Source organism: Ceratotherium simum, chromosome 4 (assembly GCF_057802395.1).
Source record: "Ceratotherium simum simum isolate JZ-2026a chromosome 4, ASM5780239v1, whole genome shotgun sequence".
Classification (NCBI taxonomy): domain Eukaryota; kingdom Metazoa; phylum Chordata; class Mammalia; order Perissodactyla; family Rhinocerotidae; genus Ceratotherium; species Ceratotherium simum.
In genome coordinates this window covers 26,204,856-26,230,143 of record NC_141903.1, presented here as the reverse complement: position 1 = coordinate 26,230,143, position 25,288 = coordinate 26,204,856, and the positions used below count along the sequence as shown (strand labels likewise).

The 25,288-nt window shown below is 48.2% G+C and overlaps 2 protein-coding genes and 1 pseudogene across 3 annotated transcripts in view; 1 reads left to right on the top strand and 2 right to left on the bottom strand.

The window, feature by feature from the left end:
* Positions 1 to 643, bottom strand: part of ANXA6 (annexin A6) — a 50,218-nt gene extending 49,575 nt beyond the window's left edge. For both annotated transcript variants that reach the window (XM_004428635.3, XM_014786160.2), the window contains exon 1: positions 518 to 643. The gene's annotated coding sequence lies outside the window, so the exon portion shown is untranslated. The remainder of the gene's footprint in view (positions 1 to 517) is intronic.
* On the top strand, positions 425 to 22,731 carry LOC147917218 (platelet-derived growth factor receptor-like protein; annotated as a pseudogene).
* The window catches only part of CCDC69 (coiled-coil domain containing 69), a 38,588-nt gene continuing 29,922 nt past the window's right edge, over positions 16,623 to 25,288 (bottom strand). Inside the window, exon 9 of the mRNA XM_014786216.2 lies at positions 16,623 to 25,244. Coding sequence (XP_014641702.2) covers positions 25,067 to 25,244 — 178 coding nt within the window. The 3' untranslated portion in view covers positions 16,623 to 25,066. The remainder of the gene's footprint in view (positions 25,245 to 25,288) is intronic.

The following is a 25,288-nucleotide window of genomic DNA, read 5'->3' as shown; positions in this document are numbered from 1 at the left end:
ACACGAGCCACTTCATACGCGGCTGGAGGGTCTGACTCTTCATGCCCTCTGTCTTGGGCCTCAGCCACACCCTTCTCTGCGGGTCCTTAGACTCCCATCCAGTTGCCCCCAACCCCAGGCCTTCAAAGCCCCTCCAGGCCCTCTCTCCTCCCAAAGCCAGCAGCCCGCGCTGCGTCAGCCCCGGGGCCCCCAGCCCCTTGACCACACCCTCTGCGGAGCCGGTCCCCTCTCTCGTCCCCTCCGTCCCTCCGCCCCCAGCCGCAGCGCCGTCCGCCTCCGCTTCTCCGCCTGCACCCCTACATCTGCACTGCGCTCCCCCGGACACACCCAGCCGCGCCCCTCTAGGGTTACCGCGCCCTTGGTTCCCGCTCCCCGCGCCCCTCCCTGCTCCCGGGCGCCCCCTCCCCGGAGCCCGCGGTCCGCGATGACGGGGCGTTTATTGCTCGCCCCCGCGTCCCTGCAGCCCCCGGGAGGGGGTCCGCTGGAGCGATCCCCTCTGCAGCCTCAACCCACTCACCGCGGGCGGAGGCCTCCTGTCGCAGAGGGGCAGACGGGCGCGCGGACGCGGAGCTCGCCGAGTGCAGCCGGTTAGCCGAGCAGCAGCAGCCGCAGCGCAGGGGCGGGCCAGGAGGACAGCCGTCGGCTCCCCCCGCGACACGTGGCGGGCAGGGGCCAATCGGGCTCGCCCCGCCTCCCTTGCTCCACCACCACCCACACCCCCGCCCCCAAAGTTCCTTCTCTCCTGGAATCTTAGAATGTCACCAGCTGGGAGGGGTCCCGCCTGAGAACCGCAGTCAGTGCTGGGACCCCGGACCTGAGACCTAGAGAGGGTCGGGGGATTTGGCCAAGCTCATGCGGCCATTCAGGGCTAGAAGTCAGGGCTCCCGATTCCCAGTTCTGAACACTTTCCCCCGAATTACTACTACATTGAGGCTTGACAAAATTGAGACCAAGCGCTTTATCTGCCTGATCAGATTCCATTCCTCAATAGCCCCATCAGGTCGGTGACACGACTTACTCACTTTCCAGAGGAGGAGAGCCCAAAGAAGCCCAGTTCTTTGACAAAAGTCACACAGCTAGTAAGTTGTGGAGCCGGGATTCGAACCTGGGTCAGGTGACTCCAGAGGGATAATATTCCTGCTTGGCTCTGGGGAGTGCATAGTCCAGAGGAAAGGCAAAGAGACCAGCAGTTACAATCCAGGGCGATGGGAAAAACACTGGAACATAAAAAGAGATAAACTATTTGGGAAGCCAGAGGAAGCCGAGAATGATTATCCCCCAGGGGATTTGTAAAGACTTCCTGGAGGAGGTGGTGCTTCAGTAAAGGTCAGTAGTACCTCCCACCAATCCCCCCCTTAGAAATTCTTGGGTGAAAAGATGGAAAGACAGCCACCCTGGGCTGCCACTCAGCTGCTGAGTTTCCATGGGCAAGACACTTAACTGCTCTGATTGTCAATTAGTTTATCTGAAAGATAGGGATGCTCAAAGCTTTTCCAAGGCTTGTCCTCCATCTGTTCGTAGTTCAGAGACCTCTCAGCTTCCTACAGGCAGACCTGGTTGGAAAGTATGTCCTTTCATCTATTCATTCCCCCAACAAACATTTAGCATCGAGCACCTGTTGCTTGCCAGTCACTGAGCTGGGTGATATGTGAGCAAATGGGAAGCGGGGCCCTGACCTGCCCTCGCGGAGCTTCTACTCTCATGGAAGACAGATGGGTGGGTCATCGTCACGATACAGTTTAGACAGTTGTAATCTGGAAACTATGAAGTGCTATGATGGCCCATGAAGATGGAGCCAGCCTAACCTAGGCCTCCAAATGAGAGTGATGTTAGGTTGTGACCAGAAAGACAAATGGAATTTGGTAAGAGACTAAGAAGAAATTAATTACCTTAAGGTGAGGTCTGCTGTCAGTTGAAGCAACACCTTCTGAGATAGACTGTGGGGGGCTGGCCGCAATGAGGATGGTGGGCTCTCCTTAAGCATCCTAATAGTGGCTGCTATTTATTGAGCATTTTCTCTGAGCCAGGCACTGTTGTCAGCGCTTAACTTGCAGTGTCACATTTAATCCTCACAATTCATTAATAAATATTTATTCAGCACCTACTATGCACCTGGCACTATTTTAGGAGCTTTATCAGCAAACAAAGGGAAGATCTCTGCCCTCATGGAGTCTGCATTCCAGCAGAGGGGAGATAGACACACAATAAGTAAACAGGACAATATGTTTGTAGGTGACAAGTGTGAGGACAAAAAGAGATGAGGAGTCCCAGGCTGACGGGAAAGTTGTTATGTAGGGTGTGTGGCAGAGGGAGTGAGGGAGTGGGATTTGAGCAAAGGTGTGGAGGAGGTGAGGGAGGTAGTGAAGCTGCACAGAGATCTGTGGGAAGAGTGTTCCAGGCAGAGGAAACAGCAGATGTTCCATAGCAGGAGCAAGCCTGGAATGTTCTAGGAACAGCAAGGAGGCCAGTGTGGCTAGAGTGGAGCGAGCGAGAGGGAGAGTAACAGGAGGGTAGAGATAAGGAGGGACCAAATCGTGTGGGGTGGAAGGGGCCCTTGGGGGCCCTTGCAAGGACTTTGTCTTTTCCTCTGAAGCGTCGGGGGAGCTGTTGCAGAGTGTTGAGCAGAGGAGGAACATAACATTTTTTTTCCTCCTCTTTTTGGGTAAAATTCACATAACATAAAATTAACCATTTTAAAGTGAACAATTCCCTGGCATTTAGAATATTCATATTGTTGTGTATCCACCACCTCTTTCTAGTTCCAAAACATTTTCATCACCCTAAAAGAAAACCCCCATTACCCATTAAGCAGTCACTCTCCATTGTTCCCTCCTCTCAGCCCCTGGCAACCACCAGCGTGCTTTCTGCCTCTGTGGGTTTACCTATTCTGAATTTATCATACAAGTGGGATGGTACTATATGTGGCCTTTTGTGTCTGGCTTCTTTCACTTAGCATAATTGTGGTAGTCAGTGTTCTCCAAAGAAGCAGAACCAATAGGATATATAGAAATACATGTATAAGAGGAGATGTATTATAGGAATTGGCTCACGCAGTTATGGAGGCCAAGAAGTCCCACAATCTGCTGGGGGTAGGGTGTAAATCCCAGAGTCTGAAGGCCAAGAACCTGGAGCTCCAAAGTCTAAAGGCAGGAGAAGGCAGACGTCCCAGCTTGAGAAGAGGGAGAGCACATTCGCTCTTCCTTCTCCTTTTGTCTGCTACGGGCCCTCAAAGGATTGGATGATGCCAGCCTCTTTACTCAGTCGGCTGAATCAAATCCTAATCTCTTAGCTATCAAATGCTAACCCTCACAGACTCACCCAGAAATAATGTTTTACTAGCTCTCTGGGCATCCCGTAGCTCAGTCAAGCTGACACATAAAATTAACTGTCACAAGAATGTTTCTGAAGTTCATCCATGTTGTAGCACGTATCAGTACTTCACCCTTTTTATGGCTGAGTAATATTCCATTGCACAGATATACCACATTTTCCTTATCCATTCATCAGCTCATGCACATTTTGATTGTTTCCTCTTTCTGGACCTTGTGAACAGTGCTGCTATATACATTTGTGTACCAATATTTGTTTGAGTATCTGTTTTCAGTTCTTTTGTGTATTTACTGAAGAGTGGAATTGCTAGTTTGTATAGTAGTTCTATATTTAACGTTTTGAGGAACTGCTGAACTGTTTTCCACAGCAGCTGCACCATTTTATATTCCCATCCGCGATGCACAAGAGTTGTCCACATCCTTGCCAACACTGGTTATTTTCTGGTTTTTGTTTTTAGTGCTGTCCTAGTCAGTGTGAAATAGTATCTCGTTGTGATTTTGATTTGTATTTCTCTAAAGATTAATGATGTTGAGCATCTTTTCATGTGTTTGTTGGCTGTTTGTACATCTTCTTTGTAGAGATGTCTGTTCAAGTCCTTTGCCTGTTTTTTAATTGGGTTGTTTGTCCTCTTGTTGTTGAGTTGTAAGGGTTCTTTATATATTCTGGAGATGATGTATTTCTTAAAGGATCCCTCAAACCCCCCGTTGAGAATACTGAGTACCGTAGGGGGCCGAGAGTAGAAGCAGGGGGCTGTCAGGAGGCTTTTGCAGTAATCCGGGCAACAGATGCTGGCGGCTCAGGTGGAGTGGTATAAATGGAGGTAGTGAGAAGTAGTTTGAGACTGGATATGTTTGAAAGTAGTGCTAACATGATTTCCTAAAGGATTGGAGACGAGGTGAGAAAAAAAGAGAAGAGTCAAGAATGACTTCAGGGAGCTGAGCCACTGGAAGGGTGGACTTACCATGACCTGAGATGAGCGAAATTGCAGGGGGAGCAATTGTAGGGGTGGAAGTGGGAAAAAGATCAAGAGTTCAGTTTTCGACCAGTTTGTTTAAGATTTCTGTTAGACATCCAAGGGAAGACGTCAAAGAGACAGCTGGGTAGACACTCTGGAGTTCAGGAAAGAGGTCAGGGCTGGAGATACAAATCTGGAAGCCACAGGTGTATAAATACTGGTCAAGGCCAGAGAGAGGGGTGAGGTCATCACCGGAGGAGAGAACCCAGGGACACTCCTGCACTGAGTCAGGGAGAAGGACTCAGCAAAGGTGACGGGGAAAGAGCTCGCAGTGAGGTGAGAGGAAACCGGGAGAGTGTGGGGTCTCTGAAACCAAGTGACACGAGTACTTCAAGGAGGAGGGAGTGGTCGTTTGGCCAAATGCTGCTCTTAGGCCTGGTAGGACCAGACCGGAGAATCCATCATGGATTTAGCAACGTGAAGGTCAACATTTCTCGTGCTGTGGAGAGCAGACTTGGTGGACTGTTGGGGGTACGGGCCTGATAGGAATGGGCTTAGGATAACGAGCATCAACTACTTATTCCAGGAGTTTCGCTGCAAAGGCCAGCAAAACAGTGGGGCAGTGTCGGGCAGGGGGATGGGGGTCAAAAGGAGGGCTTGGGTTTGTTTGTTTAGGATTGGAGACATTGCAGCGTATTTGTGTGCTGATGGGAATGAGCAGACAAAGAGTGGAACATGGATGATGGAGAAGAGAGAGGGGAGCAACATTTGGAGAGAGAATGGGATCTAGTGTACAAGTGTAGGGGTTATTAATATCCTTAATTTGCAGTAAAGGTAACTGAAGTTCAGAGGAACTATGCCTTTTGCCCAAAGTCAGCCCAAGTGACTGAGGCAGGGTTGTAAGCCGGGTACCCTTGACTGCAGAGACCAGGGCCTTACACCCCGATCTGCAGAAAAAAGGCTAATATACTGCTTATTCTCTTTGATCTGATCATCTCATTTTTGGGAATCAGTTCTAAGAAAGTAATTTGAAATACAAAGAAAGCTTTTTAGGCCCAACACTGTATTTTTTAACCACAAAAAGAAAACAACCTAAACATCCAGGGGTGTGAAATAGCAAGTAAGCACATGTCGCATGGCCTCACCAGCTGGTGGAAGCAAAGCCGGGAGGGAAGCAACCATGGGATGGAAACATCTTTTGGGGGCTGTCCCAAGCCCCTTCCTCCATGGAGTGGCCCTTCCGAAAGAGTAAGAGAGACAGTGTGGTGCAGTGATGCAAGCCAGAACAATGGAGTGGGATTCTAGACTTTCTCACCTCCCTTCTCTGGGCTGTAGTTTCTCTGATTTTAGAGGAGAGAAGTTCAAGGTCTCCAGGCTGCCCACCGGGGAAGCTGAAAATGGCCAGATACTGCCACCTGCTGGCAGGTCCCAGTTCTGCCCGTTTTCATCAGGAGAGGTTGCCCAGTGTTGGGCATTCCCAGAGATGGGTCTCATTTTAAGTTCACTAGAGGAAAAAGCCCCAGGTGATGACTATTACACCACCACCAGGAGGACCCCCTTCCTCCAAAACAACTCCCCTTAAGGCCTGTCGCAGTGCCTGGCAAATTCCTCCCTAAGACTTGAGGATTGCTTCTCTCTATGGGAGCAAACATACGGAGTTTCTAACCATTTGTCATGAAGCAGATTATTTTCTGCTATGGGGTCTCAGCAAAGTGAGGACACTTAGTTTTGGGCAGGCAGATCGCTCAGAGGGTGGAGAGATGGAGAATCAGCATACAAACAAAGACAGGCTTAAAAATCAACAGCCACTTTTCTCATGATTTTTATTGTTTGTTTCTCTTATTGTAAAAATAATGTGTTTATTATAGATACTCAAAAGATGAAAAAAATTTAAAGCTATAATCCTACAATCCAAAGATAGCCTACATTAACACTATGTTAACACATCATTCTTTTATTGTATAACAATAATGATGATGATGATTATAATAATAGCAACATTTATGGAGCACTTATGTGCCACACACATATTTTTCTTTGCAAAAAATTGGAACTTATTGCAAAATTATTATCTTTTATAAACCTTAATTTATTGTGAACATTTTTTCATATGATTAAATATTCTTCAAAACATTTAAAATAACTGTATCAAATTCCATTATATGGTAATAGTATAATTTATCTAATTGCCTATTATTGGACATTTAGATTGTTTCTGATTTTTTCAGCACAGCTTTGAAATTGTTTTCTAAAACTTGAATTCCACATGAAATAGTAATGCATGTTTTTTAAGGCTTTTTGATAAATATTGCCAAATAGCCCTCCGTTGAGAGGAAATCGATTCACGCTCTCACACACAAGGTAGAAAAGAAACCATTGAACCTTAGAATCCCTGTGTGTTTCATAAATTATGAAACGTGTTTGCACCTGTTATCTCTTCACAACTGAGGTAGACGGAGCAGGCACTGTAATCCCACCTAAAAGACGTGGACCCTGGGACCCAGGGAGGCTCCATGATTTAGCCTGCATCCCGTAGCTGTTTAGTGCCTGAACTCAGACTGGAACTCAGGTTTCCTGACCCCATGCTGTCTCTTGGATCCCTTAAACAAACACTTCTTTTAGGTTTAACAGCACATTTAGGTCTTCAGAAGCCTTCTTTGAATGTGAGAGTGCACTGCTGACCTTCCAGGCAGCTCATCACCCCACTGCAAAGTTGAGCTGTGAGTTTACTCAGGAGGAGAAAGATATTGGAAGGCTGGGGTCACTGTGAAAAGGGTAGGCCTGTAAGCAGCTGGCATTAGAAAAAGCAGAGTAATACAGTGCTTTAGAGCATAGTCTTTACATTAAAAACCAAATAAGCAAAAAAACCCCAGGGTTCTAGTTCAACCAGCATTCCAGCTGTGTGACCATGAACCATTTATTTATTTATTTTTCTGAGATTCTGTTTGCTCAGTTAGAATACATGGGGATTATGAAAAGTATCCACCTCACAAGTTTGTTGTTGGAATTCATTGATCAAATGATGTAATCACTTAGCAGCAACCAGCACATTGTAATGAGACAATAAATATAAGCGCTGTTACTATTATTACTGTTTGTTAAGTGGATAGAGTCCTAGTCTATTAATAAGAAGAGGTGAGAGCTAGTTCTGGCTGGGTTATATGACCTTGCTCTTTAGTTTAGTTTTGTTCCTATCTGTACAATAGTAGAGAGAAGGGGATGGGAAGAAATTATCAGTTAAGATTCCTTTTATTCTTATATGTGAAGACTCTGAATGTGTAACATTCTAAGATTCCATTTACTGTTGAAGAGTCTGTGAGTGTTTGTTTCAAGGTTCTATGAGATTGGGATTCTGTAACTCTGAGATCCTCTTTCTGAGATTCCAAGATGCCATGACTCAAAATTCTATTGAAAGATTCCATTTGCATGGAATGAAAGTTCTTCTTTTAAGCCTGGCAGAACCTTGCTCGACTAGATTTTACTATTCTTGTGGGTTTCTCCTTAAATAGCACTTCCTCAGAAACTCCTTCCTAATCCTTCCTCCAGTGCACTTTATACACCCCTCCCCAGCGTCTCTCCTGGAATCCTGTTCTTTCCCTTTGTAACACGGTCCTAATTGGTAATTAGATATTTATTTGTGTGATTTTGGTTAATGCCTTCTTCTTCATGTCTCCATTGCTTGGTAAAGTTGATACTCAATATTTGATTAACGAAAAATAAATGAATGAATGAATTCTACAATTCAAAGATTCCTCGAGTGTTTATTCCCAAGGTCTACTATTCTCGACATTCCCCACTCCCCACCCCCACCCCAAGGGCTGACACCTGGGGAGAGAGTGACCTTTCCAATTTCATGATGTTGCCTGGACCTTTTCTGCCCCCACCTCAATCCCTCCATTATTTGCCTCTTTGGGAGCCCTTGAATTAGAGAGAAACCTGGGCTGTTCTCTGCTATTGAAACCAGCCTGGAACAACTCGTTCATCCATTCAGCAAATGTTTATCTGGTGCCCACAAAGTGCCAGGCACTGTGCTAAGGCACTGGGACGAAGGGTGAGCAAAGCAGAGCTGGGCCCAGCTTTCACAGAGCTCACACGCCGGAGGGCCGGAGAGGACATTCACGACATAATCACAGGAATTCTCATAAAATTACAAACTGTGATAAGGGCTGTGGGACAGAGAGGAACACAGTGTTCAGAGAGCATATGTAAGGCCGAGGTCTTGAGCCAGGACCTTGGGCTCAAGGCCACAGGGGCATTCTTTAGGGCCTTGGGCTGGTCCCCCACGCCCATTGTCTGGGACACATGGATACTCTCCTTGTGAAATATCAACCCTGGGGAATGATCGGCTAGAACTTGGGTTCAGAGTGGTCACTTGCCAAGCTCCCAGCACCTCCCTTGAGAGTGTCGTGTCCGTGTGCTGGAAGGTGGACCATCACCTCTCAGAGCCCTTCCCTCCTTGCAGGACTCAGTCGCTGGAAAGAGAATGTTAAAAGCCCTACAAGGCCAGAATTCTAGGTGTCCAACACTCTCCTTGAACAGATGGGGAAACTGAGGCCCAAGGTCACGTAAGTGGCAAAGCAAGAACCAGTCCCCAAGCTCCCAAGTTTCTTGATTTCTGCTGCTTCCCAACCCACACACCGCACTACCCCTCTCCTTCCAAGAATGACCATTGAGTTTATACAGAGAGAAGCTTGTTTCAGCCAGAAGTCAGGAGGATTTCTACTGGCTTATACGCAATAGTTAGGATGTAGCAAAAGTCTGCAGGAGAGCAAGAACCTTATGGCTAAATTTGGAGGGATTTGCGCTGTGGTGTTTACTTAGATCACAAAGCTACAGGAGTGAAAATATATCCGGTGACATGTCTGTGTTGAATACCATTCTCTCGTTTAACAAACATTTTCTTCATGGAAATGTAGCTATTCGAGCCTTGAAATGCTAGTTCCTGCTCATTGCAGCATTGTTTCCAATAGCAAAAACTGGAAACAACCTAAATGGAAACAACTTAAATGTCCTTTGGTAAGGGAATGGACACACTGTGGTAGAGCCCATGGAATACTATGTAGCCCTTTAAAAAGTATAAAAGGAGGGGTGTGGGGAAGGGCCAAAGGGGTAAAGGGGTACACGTGTACAGTGACAGATGACAAATAGAATTTTGGTGCTGAACATGCAGTCTATACAAAAGTCAAAATATAATGATGTACACCTGAAATTTATACAATGTTATAAACCAATGTGATCTCAATTAAAAAAAAAGGAAACATTCATTTCCTTAGAGGGGAGAAATATATATATATATATATATATGGAGGTCTATATAGGTGGCCAAAGCACATTGTTGAGTTAAAAAAAATCAAGTTTAAGAAAAATATGTAGAGTGTAAAACCATCTACAGAAAAAAAGAACTCACGAAACAATCCTGTTATTTCTGTGGATACACATATGTGTATATAAGTGCAGAAAAGGTCTGGAAGGACACACACCCACACAAGAACCTCTGAGGAAAGGGGAGGGGCCACATGTGGGGGGAAGGGGCTGGTCAAAGGGAACTTAAGCTTCATCTGTAATTTTTTTGGAGAATGAATTTTATTTACATATTATTCACTTAAGTAAAACTGTTTTCTAGAAATGCCATCCTTTAGAGCACAGGTTGACTAACTTTTTCTGCAAAGGGCCAGACGGCACATCGTTTCGCCTCTTGGGCCACATGTCCCTGCCACGATGACTCCATTCTGCTGTCGTGCAAAAGCAGTCCTAGTGGAACAAGAACGAGCGTGGCCGTTTTCCAACACGACTTTATTTATGGACACTGAAATTTGAATTTCATATAATTTTCATTTGTCATCAGATTTTTTTTAACCATTTAAAAATGTTGAAACCGTTTTTAGTTCACAGGCCAGCAGATTCCGCCCAGGGGCAGCGGCCAGGCCGTGCTTTAAGTTCAGTTCACGCCCCTCCCTCCTAGCCACACTCACTTATCTGGTGCTCAAATATCCCTGTTCCTAGGCCTTCCCCATGACCCTACTGTGAACTTCAGCGGCCCCTCCAGCTGCCTCCCAGCTCCACCTGTCTGCCCTTGGGGACCCTCCTCTGTGGGCTGCAGGTCTGTTTTTTCCTGAGCAGGGCTCTGAATAGTTCCATTCACCTTGGCAGGGGGAACCCCGAGAAAGGAGTTTTGTTTGCAGTCCTGGGGAGGCCAGGACTCAGAACTCTGATTTGCCTTTGAAATCAGGCCCCCTCCTCTCCCATTCCCAGGGTTCCCCGCCACTTCCCTGCTCACACTCTGCCAGCCCCAACAGTCTCCCCGCTGCAGCCCCGGCTGCCACGTCAGCATCTCGGCTTCAGGTCGTTCCACATGAACCCCCGAGCCCTCTGCGTCCTGTCCCGTTGCCTGCTCCTCTGTGTCATTTCCGGTATGGACATCTCCTTTCATCTCCGCAAATCTTTTTACTCCCCTGGGACATCCTGAGGCCCCTTGCCTCGCTTTTCCCAGGATGCCCTGTTGACAGCATGGGGAAGGGGAGTGAGCACTGCAACCTTGCTGTCAGGAGGCTGAGTTCTAAGATCAGCTCCTCCGTTTGTCTGTGCCGCCTTGGCTGGGTCCTGCCACCTCTGTGAGCTCAGCTTCCTCACCTGTACTGGGACAAGGATGGACTGCGTGATCTTCTAAGCCCTTTCCAGACCCAACAGGTCTCTCTGATTTGAATGTCCGTGGCTATCATTTTAGGTCTGGTAATGATTTACATTCACGTGGTGGTTCAGAGCATGTGGAACCCTGAAATCTGACAGAAGAAGTCCTGGCTCCTCCACTCACTGGCAAGATTTAATAAAACGAAGTCTCTAAATGTATAGAAATGTTTGGCCTGGAGCCTAGCACATAAACACTCAATAAGTGGTAGCAATATTATTTTAATTTTAGAGACCCTGAGTTCATCATACCAAGTTATACTATTGTAGGAGTCTGAGTGTCTATTTCTTGGTTCTCTGACTCTAAGAGTCTATGATTTTGCTCACAAAGATAAACCGTTTTTGGGCTCCCCCAGGGAGACAGCCTGAAGGAATCCAGTCCAGAACTTGCTAGTAGATAGATCCCCAGGAGAGGCCAAGGCCCCAGTGAGACATCGCCTCCCTCTCTCTGCCTCCAGTCATCCCAGGAAGAGGTGGGGGCTGGACTAGTCTCTGCAAGAGAATAGCTGTGCTTGGAACAGGATTAGAGAGATGCTGTCATCCCCGAATTCCTCTTCCAGACACTGTCTGGACATTGGCATTATTCCCATTTGGTGCTGTCACATGCTCCTCAGGGAGCCTCTGATGGAAGGGAAGGGGGCAGGCACCTTCCTGGTAAGAAAGTAGCAGTTCAGCAAAGGGTTGATGGTTGAGATTGGAGGGTTTATTTGAAGGAGACGGCGTTGGAGGATGGGGGACAATGGAGGGGATGTGATCTCAGACATTTAGAACATGGGCACTGAGAAGGATCCTTGAGAGCTCCTCTAGTCCAGGGATTTAAAAACTATGCTCTGAGGAATTGCCCTACTGCCTGCCTTGGGGTAGTCCCTCATCTTTGCACCTCATCTTTGGGGTGAGGGGGCTAGCATGGGGGGTAGTGATTGAAAAGCTGGATGGGTGGGTTTCCAGCCCCCGCCCCTTTCAACCAGAACAATCCTATTTTTTTTTTTTACACTGGCCTTTCAGTATTTCAAGAAAGAGTCTTGTTATCTATAACCTATCTACTATTGGTTTGTTTTTGAAACTTGAAAAGCTCTGGTTTAGTCTAACTTCTCCATTTGAAGATGTGAAAACTGAGAATCAGAGACAGCAAGAGGTAGTATCAGACAGGATCCCTTGTATTTGGTGACCTTGGGCAAACTGTAACTTACACGACACTCAGTTTCCTCATCTGTAAAACGGGAATGTCAGTGAGAGCTTCCTGGTAGGGCCATGTGAGTGTTAAACGAGATAATGTGTGGAAGGCACTTTGCACAGTGCCTGGTGCCCAGCACTTTTTAGTCATGATGATGATCATCATCAGATCCTGAAATCAAACTTGACATCTTCCTTAAGTTTGCCTAGGTGACTTCTTGGCTTGGCAAACCCAGAAGCTCCAAAGCTGTGGATATCTTGTGATGGTTCCACAGAGCCCCTTCCCCCATGGCCAGCTGCCACTCATCCTGGGAGGTGGAGCCTCTGCTACTAAGATGTATGTGTGGCCACCCTGTAAGCACGGCTTGTGTGAGCTCTGTCAGAGTCCAGCTGGCACAGCCCCAGCTCTGGGAGCCACTCTAACTCTGCCCTTGGTGGGATTTCAAATCCAGACCAAAGAGGAAGACCCAAATAGGATTCCCAGAATCCATAGACCTCCTCCAGCCAGCTACTCATTTGAGACAATCAGCCTCTCATTTAAGGCAATGAAACAACTGGTGGGTACTCCTGGCCTCTTTCTTATCCTACCCTCTGATTGGTTTGCTTCTGCTTCATGGAAGGCCTCTATCGATGGAAGTTTGGCTATTGAAGCATTAGCTTTATATTTGGATTTTTAAAAATATATTATTTGTGTTAGGCAGAATAATGTGCTCCCAAAGATGTCCCCATCCTAATCCCAAGAACCTTACATGGCAAAGAGGAATTAGGCTACAAAAGGAATTAAGGTTGCTAATCAACTGACCTTAAAATAGGGAGAGTATTCTGGATTATTCATTCAAGAGGGCCCAATGTAATCACAAGGGTCCTTAAAAGTGGAAGAGGGACTCAGAGGAGAGAACCAGAGAGATGGCAACATGAGGCAGACTTGGTCTAACATTGCTGGCTTTGAAGATGGAGAAATGGGGCCATAAGCCAAGGAATATGGGCAGCCTCTAGAAGCTGGAAAAGGCAAGGAAACAGATTTTCCAAGAGCCTCCAGAAGGAATGCAGCCCCGCCATGGCGTTGGTTTTAGCCCAGTGAGACCCATTCCAGACTGACTTCCAGAAGATAATAAATTTGTGTTAAGTCACTCAGTTTGTGGCAATTTGTTACAGCAACAATAGGAAACTAATCCACTATTCATGATAACAACTATTTATTGAGCTTCTCTTATATGCCAGGCCCTGTGCTCAGTGCTTCACGTATCTCATCTCATTTCATACACAGAATAGTCCTACAAGGCAGGTATTCTTGTTCCCTTTTCCTAAATGAAGAAAATGGGGCTCAGGGAAATTAAATGACTTGGTCTAGGTCACACAGCTGGTTTGTAGCAGAGCAAAGATACCAAGCCCAGCACCACTGGCTCTACCGTCCATGTTCCATTGGCTCCCCCGGGCTCACCACCCCTTCTCTGGAGTGGCCTAGATACCTCCTCAGAGAATCTTTGTTTTAATTTTTAAAAAAAATTTTTTATTTATTTTTTTTCCCCCAAAGCCCCAGTAGACAGTTGTATGTCATAGCTGCACATCCTTCTAGTTGCTGTATGTGGGACGCAGCCTCAGCATGGCCGGGGAAGCGGTGCGTCTGTGCTCGCCCGGGATCGAACCCGGGCTGCCAGCAGCAGAGCGCGCGTACTCAACCGCTAAGCCACGGGGCTGGCCCAAGAATCTTTGTTTTTAAATGTTCTAGATCACCTCATTAATATGCTAAACCCAGCTGTTCTCTTTGAGGCTTAATTTCTCAACCTTTAAAAGGGGATAATAATGCTCACTGGGTGCCCTTCTGGGGCTATGACAAGGATTAAACCAGAACGTGGGTGGGAAAATTCTCTGTGAACTGTTAAGTGCTATCTCCATGTAAGAAATAAAGAATAAACCTCCCCCAAACTACAAAACTTTCCCAAACCATTGCCATACCCTTTCCCTCCAAGGCCAGGTGTGGCCCCCAGGATAGATGTGCCCACTAGGGACACTAGGGAGACCTTTTACATTGTGAAATAGAAAAAATATATATTGGTCTCTTGCCCTGATTCCTGGCACAGAGCTCCTAAAACCTTTGTCATTTCCTAAGTGATAAGAGCACTAGGAGCATCTTTTGTTCTAATATTTGGTCTCTGACCCTGGTTCCTGACACAGAGCTCCTAAACCTCTTGGAATTTCCGGGGTGATAGGAGTGTCTCTTGTTCTTATGGGGCAACTCTTGGTGGGCTCCTGGATAGCTTCAAGATGGGGGCTGGTCACCAGAAAGAACAAGTCATAATTAGAAGTTTGGAACTTACATCCCCAACCCCCATGCTCTGGGGAGGAGAGAGGGACTAGAAATTAATGTTATTGGTTGATCATGCCTATGTGATGAAGCCTCCATAGATATCCCCAAAGTACGGGAGTTGGAGAGCTTCTGGGTTGCTAAACACGTGGAGGTTCTGGGAGAGTGGCGCACGTGGAGAGGGCATGGAAGCTCTGCGCCCCTTCCCACACGCCTTGTCCTTGTGTATCTCTTCCATCTGGATGTTCATCTGTATCCTTCATCATACTTTTTTATGATAAACTGGTACATGTGTTTCCCTGAGTTCTGTGACCCATTCTAGCAAATTATCAAACCCCAGGAAAGGACCATGGGGACCCCGATTTATAGCTGGTTGGTCAGAAGCACAGGTGAGAACCTGGGACTCGAGACTGGCATCTGAAGCGGGGGGGGGGGGGGGGGGAGTCTTAATCTATGGGGTCTGACGCTCTCTCCCGGTAGATAGTGTCAGAATTGAGTTAAATTGTAGGACACCCAGCTGATGTCACACAGAATTGCTTGGTGTGGGAAAAAACCACCACACATCTGGTGTCAGAAGTGTTGTGAGTATGGTAGTAGTGTGAGAGTAAAGGAGCACTGCAGGAGGAGTGTAGTTTTTCTTAACAATTGTGAAAACCAGAGGACTCAGGTTTGAAAGTGGTGGTTTGGTTCTTTTCCTTATTTTGTTGTTTTGTTTTGCCCATAGGGTGCCTGTGTGTGTTGGTGATGGTGGTTTGGGGGACATAAAAAGGAAGACTGCTAAACTCCACTGGAACCTTTTCTATTACTGCTGCCCACATGCTATTCCAGTCCCCTTGCCCTGATTGGCCCCTGCCACCCCCACCAAGGATGGGGTGGCCCAAAGCTTTTGTAACATGGTGGCTTTAAGAAGATCTAGCTGATGTTGTGCGTAAAATAGATTAGGGGCAAGAAGACCAGTTGGGAGCTAGTGATTGTCTGGATGTGATCTGATCAGGGCGTGGACTGAGTGGTATTATCAGTGGGGACAGAGAGAAAAGGATGCATCTGGGAACTATTAGGAAGGAAAAAAAAGAGCCTCAGGACTTGGTGCAAATCGCACAACCTTCTCTGTAGGAAGAGAAGATTCAGGGCTGGGGTGGCAGGCTGGCAAATGGAATGATTCTGCCTCCTCCTCCACATGGAAGAAAAATTGGATCAGTGCTAAAAGTTGAAGACAGTGGGTCAACATCTGAAGGACTTTCCAGTAGTCAGAGCCATTCGGCCCCTAGATAGGCTGCTGGTGGAATTACCGGGGGCTCTGGAGTCAGGCTGACCTTGAATTCCAGGTCTCCTAGTCCTGGGCACAGTACCTTGGGAAAGTTAGCTTCTGTGAGCCTCAAGTTCCTCATCTGTAAAATCAGAGTAATATTTACTTTGCAGTCATTAAGAGGACGAAATAAGAAAATGTAGGGCCGGCCCTGTGGCTTGGTGGTTAAGTGCGCGCGCTGCAATGCTGGTGGCCCGGGTTCGGATCCCGGGTGCGCATCGAGGCACCACTTCTCCATTCATCCTGGGGCCGGGTCCCACATACAGCAGCTAGAAGGATGTGCAGCTATGACATACAACTATCTGCTGGGGCTTTGGGGGGAAAAAAATAAAACAAATAAAATCTTAAAAAAAAAAAATAAATAAATTTCTTAAAAAAAAAAATTAAAAAAAAAAAAAAAAAAAGAAAATGTATGCGAAGGGGCTAGTACTATTCCAGAAACACTGTAGGTGCCATCAACGGTAGCTATTGGTATAATTAAACACCAGGCTCCCCATCACGAGAGATATCTAAGTGCAGAATAAGTGACCTCTTTTAGAGCATGCTCTAGAGGGTTTTGAAATATTGGAGGCAACTTGGATAAGAAAATGTGTTTGGTCCTTCCATAGCCCACCACGAATTCCACTTATAAGGAATTCATTCTAAATAAGCAATCTGATTAAAGGTACATGCACCAGATGATTATTCCAAAATTGTTTATTTTGCCTAAGATTGTGAAAAACCCAAATACCCAACAATGAAGAAATGTCATGATACACCCCTATCATGAAATACCATGCAAGTCATTAAAAATGTTGGTGCACCTGGGTTTGTTGACATGGCATGATAATCACAACATATTACTAAGTGAAAATGCAGACAATTAAAAATATGTATTATATTGTTCCATTTTATTTTTTAACAAAATATTTAAAATACTTACATTAAAAAGCCTTGGGAAAATATGCTTCAAATATTCATGGTAGTTATTTCTGGGTGGGAAGTTTTGGGGCAAATTTAACCCTTTTTTGGTTTATCTGTATTTTATAATTTTTCTCTAACGAGTGAGAATTTCTTGTGTAGTAGTAATAAGCATAAAAGGTAACAGATCTGAGGTTCTGTCAATTGCTGGGGTAAGGAAAGGATAGAATTTGAGGTGAATGGTGAAGGCTGGTGACCCCAGACCACCCTGTCTTCCCTGCAGCTGAAATCCAGGAGCGTGGCAGAACTCCAAAGGCTCAGAAACAGAGGGGCCTCGAAGCAGCCAGCTCTGGTGAGGTGAAGCCCTCAGGAGCCCCAGCTGGGAGAAAGCCCAAATCAGACTGGAGCCAGAAGTCCCTGCAGATGAAGATGCCCATGGAGGCTGCAGCCCCCTCCATCCTGACCCAAGTGTTAGGGAGGGGCCGTTTCCAGAAGGTGGGAGACTCGCTGAGCCCGCGGGCTGGGGAGTCCCTGGAGCTGTGTTGCCAGGGTGGGGGAGTGGGGTGGTCCGCTGGAGGTTGCCTGTGTACTTGGAAGGAGGGCCAGGGACTCCTGAGGTATGGGGGTGGAGGAACTTGTATGACTGCTGGACTGGGTCCAGGGGTGGGTCAGAAGATGTTGAGCAGCAGTTCACAAGCACTTTGATAACAGTTTTTATAGGGATTAAAATGGCCCAGAACTCACACTGGGCATCGCGTTACGTACAACTACAGGCACCTAAAAGAAACAGTAAAATAGGCTCACTAGACCCATCAGATGCATAGTGGTTAAACAGAGTGAGAGACAAGGCTTCAATCCTTAGGATGTCAATTCTGGGCGCAGCAAATAGTGCCTGTAGGGAGAAGGGTGGCAACGGTAAGGCAAGAGGCTGACTGTCACACCTGCCTGTGCTTGGAGGTCAGACTGGAGACCACCCTTCTATCAGGGGTGCCATCCCATAGGAAAGCCAGAAATAAAGGCAAAATTGACCCCACCAGCATTACCCACCCCAGTCCAGAAAACAGTCAGGCAGAGGTTGGGATATAAAACTGGGTTCAGGAGATTTGTCTACTTTCTCTCAATTCAGCCTCTTAAAATGAGACTTCTTGGGGCTCTGCCTCCTTTGGCACTGGAGGTGCTTAGAGGGCATTTGCTGGCCTGAACAAAAGGACACAAGGAAGGAGCCAAAGACGGCAAAGGAGTTGGGGGATTCCACTTGCAATGTGGGGCAAGGTCAATGGGGAGTCGATGGACCAATTAGAAATTGCGCCTGAGGCCAGTGAGCCAATCAGAAATTGTGGGTGGGGCCAATACAAATCCTGACAGCCCATTTGGGGAAAGGGGGAAGACTGGGTGGATGGGGTGATGAAATTTGGGGAGGAGGACTGTCAGCCTAACAAACTCTGCCCACTAGGTGTCTCAGGCCATCCCCATCTCTGGCCCGCCCTGTCCGCCCCCCACCCCCCACAACCGTTTTCAGAATCAAACACTTAAGCCAGCGCAGTCAGCTGCAGCTGGTCCACTCCACCAGCGCCGACACAGGGGAAGACAGCTGCTGGGCTCGGCACTGCCAGGACGGCGCGTGCGCAGAAGGCGAAGCCCACCAGGGAAAGACTTTCATCATCTTCACAGGTGCTCTGGAGTCAGCGACTCCAAGAACCTCGGACAGGAAAGTCCTCCAAACATAACTGTCTTAAATCTTTCCCCTTAGACCCGCCTATAAAATTAGGGTATTGCGCTATTAGTTCTTCAAGATCCTTCTTGTGACATTCTGGGATTCTATGGCCAGTTCCATGTAGAATTGAGGAGTCACAGTCCAACTTTGTCCAACGGAGAAAATAGATGACTCTTCCCGACTCAGCAGTGTCTCCCTCCCTCAAATCCAACCATAACAGTAATGATTACCCAGTATAAAGGTGCTTGACCCTGACTATCCACATCACCTGGGAGCCTGTTAAAAACACAGATTCTTGGGCCCCATGCCCATTAAGTCTGGAAACCTAGAATGCCAGTAAGTCCTACAGGTGATTCGAATCTTCAGGAAGATTTAGGAACCAGTAGCCAGTGCTTCCCAACTCTGGCTGCACATTAGGGTCACCTGCTACCAACTCCTCCCCCCAACCCCCCAAGTAAGGTTCTGATTTACTTGGTCTGGGGGTGGTGCCCAGGAATCGGTTATTTTATTTTTTTGGTGAGGAAGATTGTCCCTGAGCTAACATCTATTGCCAATCCTCCTCTTTTTGCTTGAGGAAGATTTGCCCTGAGTTAACATCTGTGCCAATCTTCCTCCATTTTGTATGTGGGTCACTGCCACAGCCTGGCTTGATGAGCAGTGTAGGTCTGCGCCTGGGATCTGAACACTCAAACCTCAGGCCACTGAAGCAGAGCCTGCCGAACTTAACCACTACACCACCAGGCCGGACCCAGGAATTGGTTATTTTAAAAGCATCTCAGGTGATTGTAATGTTCAGCCAAAGTTAACCACTGCATTTGTCTTAACTCTAGAGCCTCTTCACCCAATACAGAAGCCACTCAACATATGTGGCTATTTAAATCTAAATTAGTTAAAATTAAATAAAGTTTAAGAGTCAGTTCCTCAGTTGCATGAGCTACATTTGAAATGCCCTACAGCCACATGTGGCTAGTGGCTACCTATTGCGCAACACAGTTACAAAACATTTCCATCATTACAGAAAGTTCTACCGGACAGCTCTGCTCTAGAAAGCTGGTCCCCAGATAATTCCTACTCACTGCACCATTGTGCACCCAAGAATCTGACCTGAGATTGTGTTGCTAAAAGTACGTGGAAAGAGTTTGAAGAATGTTTGCCTCCCACAGGCTTGGTGGCTCATATCAAGTATCTCATTTGCTTCTTATCAGCTCTGCAAAGTAGGCCAGAATGGGATTATTGCTCCTACTTGACATACAAGAAGAACCAAGGCTCAGAGGAAGAAAGTGATTTAAGATCCCACAGCTAGTGGGTGGCAGGACTGGGAATCAAACCAGAAATCTCTATTTCTAGTTCAGACTTCCTGTAATATTTTTCATATAGAAGGGCCCTTAGAGACTAAGCAGTCTGAACGCCCTCATTGTACAAAAGAAGACACTAAAGATCAGAGAGGGAAAGAGATTTAAGAGGCACAGCAAACTAACGACAAAGCTGGAACTAGCAGGCTGGTCTTCAGCCCTCCGTCCAGGACCCCTTATGAGAGAGGAAAGAGAATGGGGATGGGAAGGGAAAGTGGGATTTCAAGTCCCCACGAGGGACTTCATTCTCATGGGTGGTGGTAGAGCATCAGGAAGCAGCAAATCTGTCCCAAGCTCATTCTCTCTCCCTCCTTCCCAGACCCAGAGGAGCTCTTTGTCCCCACAGAGGATTATTATGAGGTGGTGCAGCTGCATGGCCACCAGCCAGTCCTGCTTCCCTGCCAGGTGACCAACCCCTTGGCCCAGGCGACACTGCATCGGGAGTTCCCCCTTGAGGAGGTCCCAGTGGATGGGACAGACATCTCCTTTGATGTGAAGAAGGGCTTCACCATACCCCGGCCCTGAGCTTCTTTGGCTGGCTCCCTCTTCTGCTTGGCCAGCCTAGATGCCATGAGACAAATCTCTACCAAGTAAATGCTGATCTCCATCAACTGTGCATGAGCTTAGGGCTCTGGGTGGGCAGGGAAGGGGAGGATATGGTGAGAGATGCCCCTTTTGGGAACCTCATGTTTGGGTTCTGTGGATTATGGAGCTCTAGACAACCAACAAGCTTTCAACAACACTCCATGCATTCAACCATCTTGTCCAGACAGCCAGCCAATCGGCCACTGAACTAGCCTGCATCAGTTCAACCATCGATCCACCCATTCCCAATTAAGTTAAACTATTCCATTCATCCATCCTCCCTCAAACCAACCATTCCATTCACCCATCCATCCTCTATTAATTCATTATACCTATTCATACCTCCTCTATCAATTCAATCACCTTCAACCATTCATCCTCTATCAATTCAACCATTCCACTCATTCATTCCATTCAACCATTTGAACAATCAGTTCAACACGTTTGTCTCCATTTCTCTCCGCTCTTCTCCATAGTAGACCCATCTTCCTCCCCCAAACCCACCATCCAACCTTCAGTAACATCAGTCCAACTGGGAGAGAATTTCAATGTGACCTGCACAGTTCTGGGTGAGCCAGAGATTGCTGTGGACTTCAGTTGGGAATATCCAGGGCAGAAGGTAAGCAGAGGGTAAGAGGAGGCTGTGTGTATGTGTGTATGTGGTGGTGGTGTGCTGGGGCAGGGACGTGGGAATGAAGGGTTAGGATGAGGCCCAGGAGCGATCACAGCAGAGTGGAACCACTGCTTGACTGGGAATCCGATGAACCTAGATTCTAGTTCCAACTCTGACACTGCTTCTCCAAGCGACCTTGGGCAAGTCACTTTCTTTTACTGTACCTCACTTTCCTCATTTGGCAAATAGAGCTACTTCTCAGGTTACTGTATAAAAATGTATAACTTGATCCTTTGTTAATTTAATCCAACAATAATTATTGAGCACCCACCATGTGCTGTACTAGGTGCTGAGACTACAATAATAAGTCCAAAGAAATATAGATTCTGCTTTTTGCAAGTTTACAGTCTAAATGGGGAAGAGGAAATGAACAAATATGATCATCTAGAGAATACTAAGTGTTACATCATGGATAAAACAGGGCCATGGGATAGGGTCTACTTATGATAGAGTGGTCAGAGGTGACATTCAAGCTGAGACCAAACTGGCCCAAATCACAGAAGTGGGGCTTGGGCAAGTGCTCAGGCCCTATGGTCAGGTGTGTGTGTGATGGGAGATGGACCAAATGCATTAGCAGCTGTTTCCCCAGCACCCACTGTGGGCCCAGCCCTTCCCAAAGTGTCAGTGGAGAGGTGGTCATAGTGATGTTCTTTCCTCTCAAAGAACTTACCTCCTTAACCCTCAAACATCTGGACAGCAGCTATGCCAAATAGTAGGCTACCAACACTGATGACTTTAGGAATTCTTAAAAAGGTTTCCTGGAAGAGCTGGAATTTGACATGAGCCTTGGAGGGAGGGCTGGACTCAGCAAAGACATGATGAAGGTGAGCTCCCCGAGGTAGAAAGAGTGGGGGATCATTCTCCCACTTGTCAAAAGTGGAAACTGAGACCCAAGAGGGGTAAAAGAACACACAGATGGTTGGGAGACACTGGTTTTGCTATACCAGCATTTCCCCAAACATTCCTTGGAATGGTAGAATACCAAAAATCCCCCCACCCCCAAAAAAAGTGGTCTTAGGAAAACACTGCCCCTTATAACCATCACCAGCCTTGGAGATTCAAAATGCACATGCGCACATGACAGACTCAGTGTTCTGAGTCTCCCCAATTTAACTTTGCTTGACTCAGTGTTTCCCAAACAATTCTGGTAACGGAACCCCACCTTCCCCTGCTTTGGGGAGGGAGCAAACATTAACATCCCCATAGAACCAGAGTGCCACAAAACCCACACTAGAGGTGCTGCTCCAGGCTAAGTTACCTCCTGCATCTCCCTGAGCAGGGGAGGAGACCCCAGCTTCTCCCCAGGGACTCGACAAGCTTCACAGAGAACCTGGCCTTTCAGATGCTCTGATACGGAGATGTGACCCTGGACAAGTCACCTCCTCTTTCCCTGAATGGGTATCTGGTGCCTCTTACCTGCCCGCTGGTGCCTGAGTCAGAGACGGCACCTGGGCAGCTGACAGACTGTTACTTTTTGGCCCTGCAGCTGGGCCGAACCCTCTATGTCAGTGAGTGGGCTGACATGGTGTGCCAGGAGGGCAGCAGGAGGCAGGGACACCCTGTATGTGGAAGAGGCCTGGGCGGGGGACGATGGCGTCTACACCTGCAGGGACACCAAGCTTCAGGGCACGGGGACTGCCGCCACCCATGTCTGCGTGACCCAAAGCCCTCGTGTCTCCCCTGCCCCTTCCTATCTCCCTCCCTGGCTGCAGGCATCCGGGAGTGCAGCAATGGGCAGAAACAGGGATAGGTGACTTTGTGAACGTCAGTGTTTCTGATGCTAAGGAGGTCTCCCCACAGAGCAGAAAGAACCTTCGCATTCACCCCTTATGCTCCGCCAGCCCATCACTGCTTTCACCCCTCGCTTCAACCTCGTGGCCTCACTCCAAGCCCTGACCTTCAAGCCAGCCTTCACTCCAAGCCCGGCTCACTCCGAGGCTGGGCAGAGCGGGGGCACTGGGCGCCAGTACCCGAGGAGGGGGCCCAGAACCGCTGGTGAGTCACCCAGCCCCAGGACTTACTCCTCCGTGATCCCTGCCCCCAGCGGAGGTCCTCAGTGAGGACCCACCTTCTCCCTCTCCCAGGAAAACAGAGGCCAGGTACATATGATACCACGATACCACGTGTTCTTTTTAGTTTCCATAGCTTGTCTGCCCCAGGGTGAGGCTATGACCACAGTTTATCTCCTCACATCCACCACAGGCTACCTGTGGGAAACCCTACTTCCCGTAACTTGCCCCTTCTCTAGCCTGGCCCCTCTCAAGTAAAACAATGCTTTCTAAAGTGCATTCTGCAGCGTCTAGTGCTCCGGTTGGGGTAGAAACTTGGTCAAAGAAGTTTAGGAAATGCTGGACGCTTTGCTTCCTTCTCGGGACTTTGCAGGACACATTAGCTTATTAAAGGTTCTGACAAGTCCTGCAGTTTGCAGATCTGTTTAACTTAGCTGAACCTAGAATTTCCCAAAATACTTGACCACTGATGCTTTTCTTGGTCATACCTATTAAAGTTCAGGCAGCCTTCAAAGCTGCATGAAGAAGTCCACGTGTGCTTCATTCCAGAGCTGTCCCCAAGGCTCCTGGATAACCTCTTTGCCCAGGGCCGGAGAGGCAGAGTCACAGCTGAACTCCCAGCACTAGAAATGGATGAAGACCAGGCCCGGGGGAATGAAGAGGGCAGTCTGGGATGACGGAGGAAACCTCAGCTCTAGTCATTGACTTTCCCTGAGTGCCGGTCCAGGGCCTAGAGCTGCAGCTTCGGGACCTCAGGCAAGGCCCTTTGGCTCCTGTGATCTTAGTTTGCTCTGCTGCTAAAGAGGGATAAGAAGCTGCCTCAAGGATCTTATGCAGAGCAGGGGAGGGAGGTGTATGTGAAAGCATTTCATTAAAATGCTCTATGCAGGGGAGGGGTTACTGTCATAGTCCCCAGAGCTTCCTGAGAAGAATCTTAAGTCCACAGACAGTCAGGGCTGGACAGGCCTGCTGAGGCTCGTTCCTCCACCACCCCTTTCTCTGATGGGTTCTATGGGTCTCCGTCAGGGATGGTAAAAGGAATTAAGGTGGAGGGCAGGAATGAAAGAGACCGGAGGCGGGTGGGGGCAGGTAGAGGGAGCAGGAGAAAGACTAAGTCACAGATCCGATCTTCCCAGAGCCTGGGGAGAAAGAAAAAGCACAAGACAAGACCTGGATGACAGAGGAGGTCCTAGTCGTGGCTCTGTGGGCCATGCTTCCCACCTCGGTTTCCTCATCTGTACAGGGATGAGGATCCTGCTCTCGCTGGTGTGTGTACTCAGACCCACTAGGCGGCACTGAGATTGAGGGTCCAGGAGAGCTGGAGAGTGAGCGTTGCCTGGTCCAGGAGGAGCAGCTCTGGCCATCACCCCTGGGCTGACCAGACTCTGGGACCGGGAGCAGGGGCATGCCCGATGGCCTGCCCAGCTTCTGCCTTGGCTGGGTTGGCTCCCTGGCACTGCCAGCTTCAAGGGCCTCCAGTGACCCCCTTACTTTTCCCAGTTTGATTCACAGGGTTTGGCCCACTTCCTCCCCTGTCTCTAGCCCCTAGTCTGACTTTCAGACAATCCTAGAATGGGGCACTGTAGTGACCAAGAGTCATTTCTTCAGTTCCCCCAACCATTTTAGAGGAGCAATAAACTGAGGCAGAGAGAAGGCCAGGGCAGAAGTGGGAACATCTGGGGGAAGTTGATGAGCAGCTGATGAGTTGGCAGCACAGCTGACAAGTTAGGACCAGGGGGTTGTCCCCTCTGTGTCAGATGGCCAAAGTGGCACAGGCTGCCCCTGGGAAAAGCTTCACAACTTCCCCAACTGGACAGACAGAAGGGGGAGGGAGGAAAGGTCTCCTCTTGCTTGTTCCCTGGGCCAACTCAAGGGAAGGCGCTTCTGGGGGCCTCCAAAGCCCCATGGGTGATTCTACGCGGCCCAAGCCCCCAGGGCTCACTGGGCACACGCCTTGGCTCCCCATCTCACTCCCACCCTCGTCCCCTCCTGGGAAAAGGGGAGGCTCCTGCTGTCTTCTCTGGAAAGTCCTTGACGGGGAGCTCGACCACAGGCATCATAGGGGGCCCAGACCTGGAGCCTATGTGGCCAGGAAGGAGACCTCTGTGGGGGTGACAGAGGCCAGAGGGAAGGTGGGGGAGGCCTCGGCCCCGAGGACCCGGTACAGCAGCTCCTCCTTCTCCTGCTGGAGCTGTTGCCGTAACTGTGCCTCCTTCTCCATGGCCTCGCGGGCGAGAAGCAGGTCCTCCGAGAGCTGCCTGTGGATGCAGACAGAGCCCAGGGTTGCCTACTGGGAACAGCC